This window comes from Nanorana parkeri, unplaced genomic scaffold, assembly GCF_000935625.1.
Source record: "Nanorana parkeri isolate BGI_ZX_2015 unplaced genomic scaffold, ASM93562v1 scaffold2134, whole genome shotgun sequence".
In the NCBI taxonomy this organism is placed as follows: Eukaryota; Metazoa; Chordata; class Amphibia; order Anura; family Dicroglossidae; genus Nanorana; species Nanorana parkeri.
In genome coordinates, this window is record NW_017308402.1 from 133979 (window position 1) to 137611 (window position 3633).

At 43.7% G+C, this 3633-nt stretch overlaps 1 protein-coding gene across 1 annotated transcript in view; it reads right to left on the bottom strand.

The window, feature by feature from the left end:
• SERINC4 (serine incorporator 4) overlaps window positions 1-3633 on the bottom strand; it is a 37389-nt gene that overhangs the window by 7372 nt on the left and 26384 nt on the right. The window contains exon 9 of the mRNA XM_018572784.1: window positions 37-68. Coding sequence (XP_018428286.1) covers window positions 37-68 — 32 coding nt within the window. The remainder of the gene's footprint in view (window positions 1-36; window positions 69-3633) is intronic.

Consider the following 3633-nt stretch of genomic DNA (forward strand, 5'->3'; position numbering starts at 1 on the left):
TCATGTTGATGTTCTGTAGCAAAAGTACAAAATTACTTTTCAAGAGTAAATTACTGAGGGATTCAGCGCTGTCCAAAAAATTTCACAGTCAAGATTACACAACAGACCAGTAATAAGCAGTTCATTTTCATCCTATAGGCCAACTCAGTTACTAAAGACAGCGAGCTTGCAAAATATATGGTAAAAAAGGCACACTGAAGACTGAAGACAGCATAACACTGAACCAATATGGATTCAACTTCAAACTTTCATATCACTAGTAGGATCAGTGATGTAATAAACATGTGAACTTAAAGCTGAACTCCTAGCAAGTATTACAGACACCAACAGGGTTATTCAGAAAAGGGTGAAGAGTTTGGAGAAGGCAGGAGAAGTGAACAATCTAGGACAACATAGCTGAACTGGAAAGTGAGCTGAATTGTAGAATTTTTCCAAATCAGCAATTTTGGACTCAGGCCCGGATTTCCCACAAGGCCACCGAGGCTTGGCCTCAGGGCGGCAGAGCGCAGAGGGGCGGCAGCGGTGACCTTGTGGGAAGTTGCGGGCGCCGGTGTAAGGTGCCCGGCGGCCGCACACTACGGTCCGCCGCCGTCCAATCACGACGGGGCGGCCATTTGGACTAGATCATTCAGTTCTCATGCCTTCCCCAAACTCTTCACCCTTTTGTGAGGATTAGCATGTAATCATTCCTTGCACACCGGCAATCATACTGGAGGAGGGAGGGGGGCAGCATTGTAGCCAATCAGATCAGTGCACACGTGTTGACAAGGAGAGAGAGAAGGAAAAGGAGAGAGATGACCTTGTTAGTCTTCTTCTGCTCCTTAACTTTAGTCATGCAATACAGCATGAGCAGATGGCCTTGCTGTATAGAATAACTCCAGCAGGGAACATTCAGGTCACCAGACTGGCTGTGCTGCCTGGCTAGGCTGAGTAAATTTCGAGGCTGGTCGGCTATAAATATATTTCCTTGCACATGATTGTATATTCTTTGCAAAGTGAATTTAACCACATTCACTAATCTAAGGGAAAATTTCAGTGCAAAGTGAAAATCCCCTTGAAAAATTAACAGCCTATTTGTCTTTAGTAAATCAACCCCTATGGTTTCTATGAAATAGGGCTAACAATAGCACTGATCATCCATAATAATATGACCACCCGCCCAATATTGAGTAGGTCCCCCTTTTGCTGCCAAAAAAGCTCTGACCCACCCAGGCATAGACTCCACTACACCGCTGAAGATATGCTGTGGTATATGGCACCAGGGTATCAGTAGCAGATCCTTTAAGTCCTGTAAGTTGCTAGGTGGAGCCACCATGGATCTGACTTGTTTTTTCAGCACATCCCACAGATGCTCGATTGGACTGAGATCTGGAGAAATCCAAAACCAAGTCAACACCTTAAACTTGTTGTTGTGTTCCTCAAACCATTCTTGAACCATCTTGAGGTGTAGCAGGGCGCACTATCTTGCTGAAAGAGGTTACTGTCATCAGGGAATACCATTTCCATGAAGGGGTGTAGTTGGCTAGCAACAATGTTTAGGTAGGTGGTACATGTTAGAGGTACATCCACATGAATGGCAGGATCCAAGGTTTCCCAGCAGAACATTGCCCAAAGCATCAGATTGCCTCTTGCAGCCAGCTTGCTTTCTATCCATAGTACATCCTTGTGCCATCTCTTCCCCATGTAAGGCCAACCACATGATGTAAAAGAAAACATAATTCATTAGGCCATCTTCTTCTTTACTCCGTGGTCCAGCTCTCATGCTCACGTCCCCATTGCTCACTTTTGGCGGTGGACACGGGTCAGCATGCGCACCTTGGCCGTTCTGCAACTACGCAACCCCATATGCAGCAAACTGCAGTCCACTGTGTATTCAGACACCTTTATATCAGAACCAACATTCATTTTTTAAACAATTTGGTCTACAGTAGCTCTTCTATTGGATTGGACTACACGGCCAGCCTTCGCTCCCCATCAATGAGCCTTGGCCACCCATGACACTGTCACCAGTTCATCAGTTTTCCTTCCTTGGACCATTTTTGGTAGGTCCTGACAGATTCAGATATCCCACGAGAGCTGCATTATTGGAGTTGCTCTGACCCAGTCATCTAGCCATCAAAATTTGGCTCTTGTCAAAGTTGCTCAATTCCTTATGCTTGCCCATTTTTTCTGCTTCCAGCACATCAACTTCAGGGACAAAATGTTCACTTTCTGCCTAATGCACGACAGCCACTTCCAGGTACCATTGTATCGAGATAATCGATGGTACTCACTTCACCTCTCAGTTGTCATAATGCTATAGCTGTTCAGTGTATAACTCAGAAGGTTATGGTGAGCAGGGACTAAAGGAACCAAAAAGCACAGTAAAACCTACTTAGAACAGAAGGTATTTACATGTTTTACTGCATCACATATCGCTTACTACTCATTTCAGGATAGTGGGAAGAGCCATGCAAGACATTCCTTTTTATCAAAGTGGCTAACGGTACATGGTGTATAGGACAGAAATAACCGAATATTATAGTTATTCCAACTGCACACAGCTGTTTCAGGGTTGTTGGCCATTATCATTGCAGTGTATGGAAACAAAGGCTACTATAGAGTAGGGCTTGGGGACCAAAGAGAAAGTATAGCGTATGGTGAGGAGAAGTTAAAGGAACCAAAAAGCCCTCCACTAAATCAGTGTGAAATCTAGGCAACTTCTCAATTATGCTGTCAGTTAAATTAACTTTGAAAAACTGAAATTACCAGAATATGTTTGTTGCAAATAAAAATATTTAATTGAAAATAATGTTGCATCTCAACATCCCTTCTCAAAATCTAATTAATAATGCTAATCTAAGAACTCATTACACAGATATCAAAAATATGTATATAAAAAATTATGTATATAACAGTCAATGCATTTTTTGATTTTAACCAGTGTATAAGAAAAACATGAATAACACCCCTCTATCTGTAACCCCCAAAAACAACCCACACACTTCCAGCATTATTAATGTAATTCCACTTTACTACCTCCAGTCTTTAAAGGAGAACTATGGGGTAAGTGTTTTTCCCCATAGTTCTCCTCAGGGTCACGGAGGACATAAACAAGCATCATCTCACGACCCAAAGCTCAGTATACCGCGAGCTATAGCTCGCGGTATACTGAGACCGCCGCAGACGGGACGGATCCCAACATTACTGTCGAGATCCACTCAGCTGCTTGATATCTAGGGGCAGAGCCAGCTGTACCCGCCCCCTCCCCCGTTCGTTCCTCCAGTCAGCGCTGGAAGATCGGAGCGGGGAGGGGGAATCCCTGCAGGGAGCCGTGACAGGATCGTCTCTCTGCAGGGACAGGATCGAGAAGTGAGCGAGCGACGTTATGTGTTCGCTCACTTCCCGATCTATTGAGCCGACGTGTGACAGTTTCATTGTCACACGTCGGCTCGAACTATAAGGTTAAGTGAAAATCACTCACCTCATAGTTCTCCTTTAACTCATTTCCCCCCCTATATCCTCAAAGAGGAAAATGAACCCTATAAAAAGGTGAGTGACAACAAAAATGAACTACAATAGCAAAATACTCCATCAGCTTATCAGTCATGTAACTGAATAATAAACTGTTATCATGATGGTACTTAGTTTCTT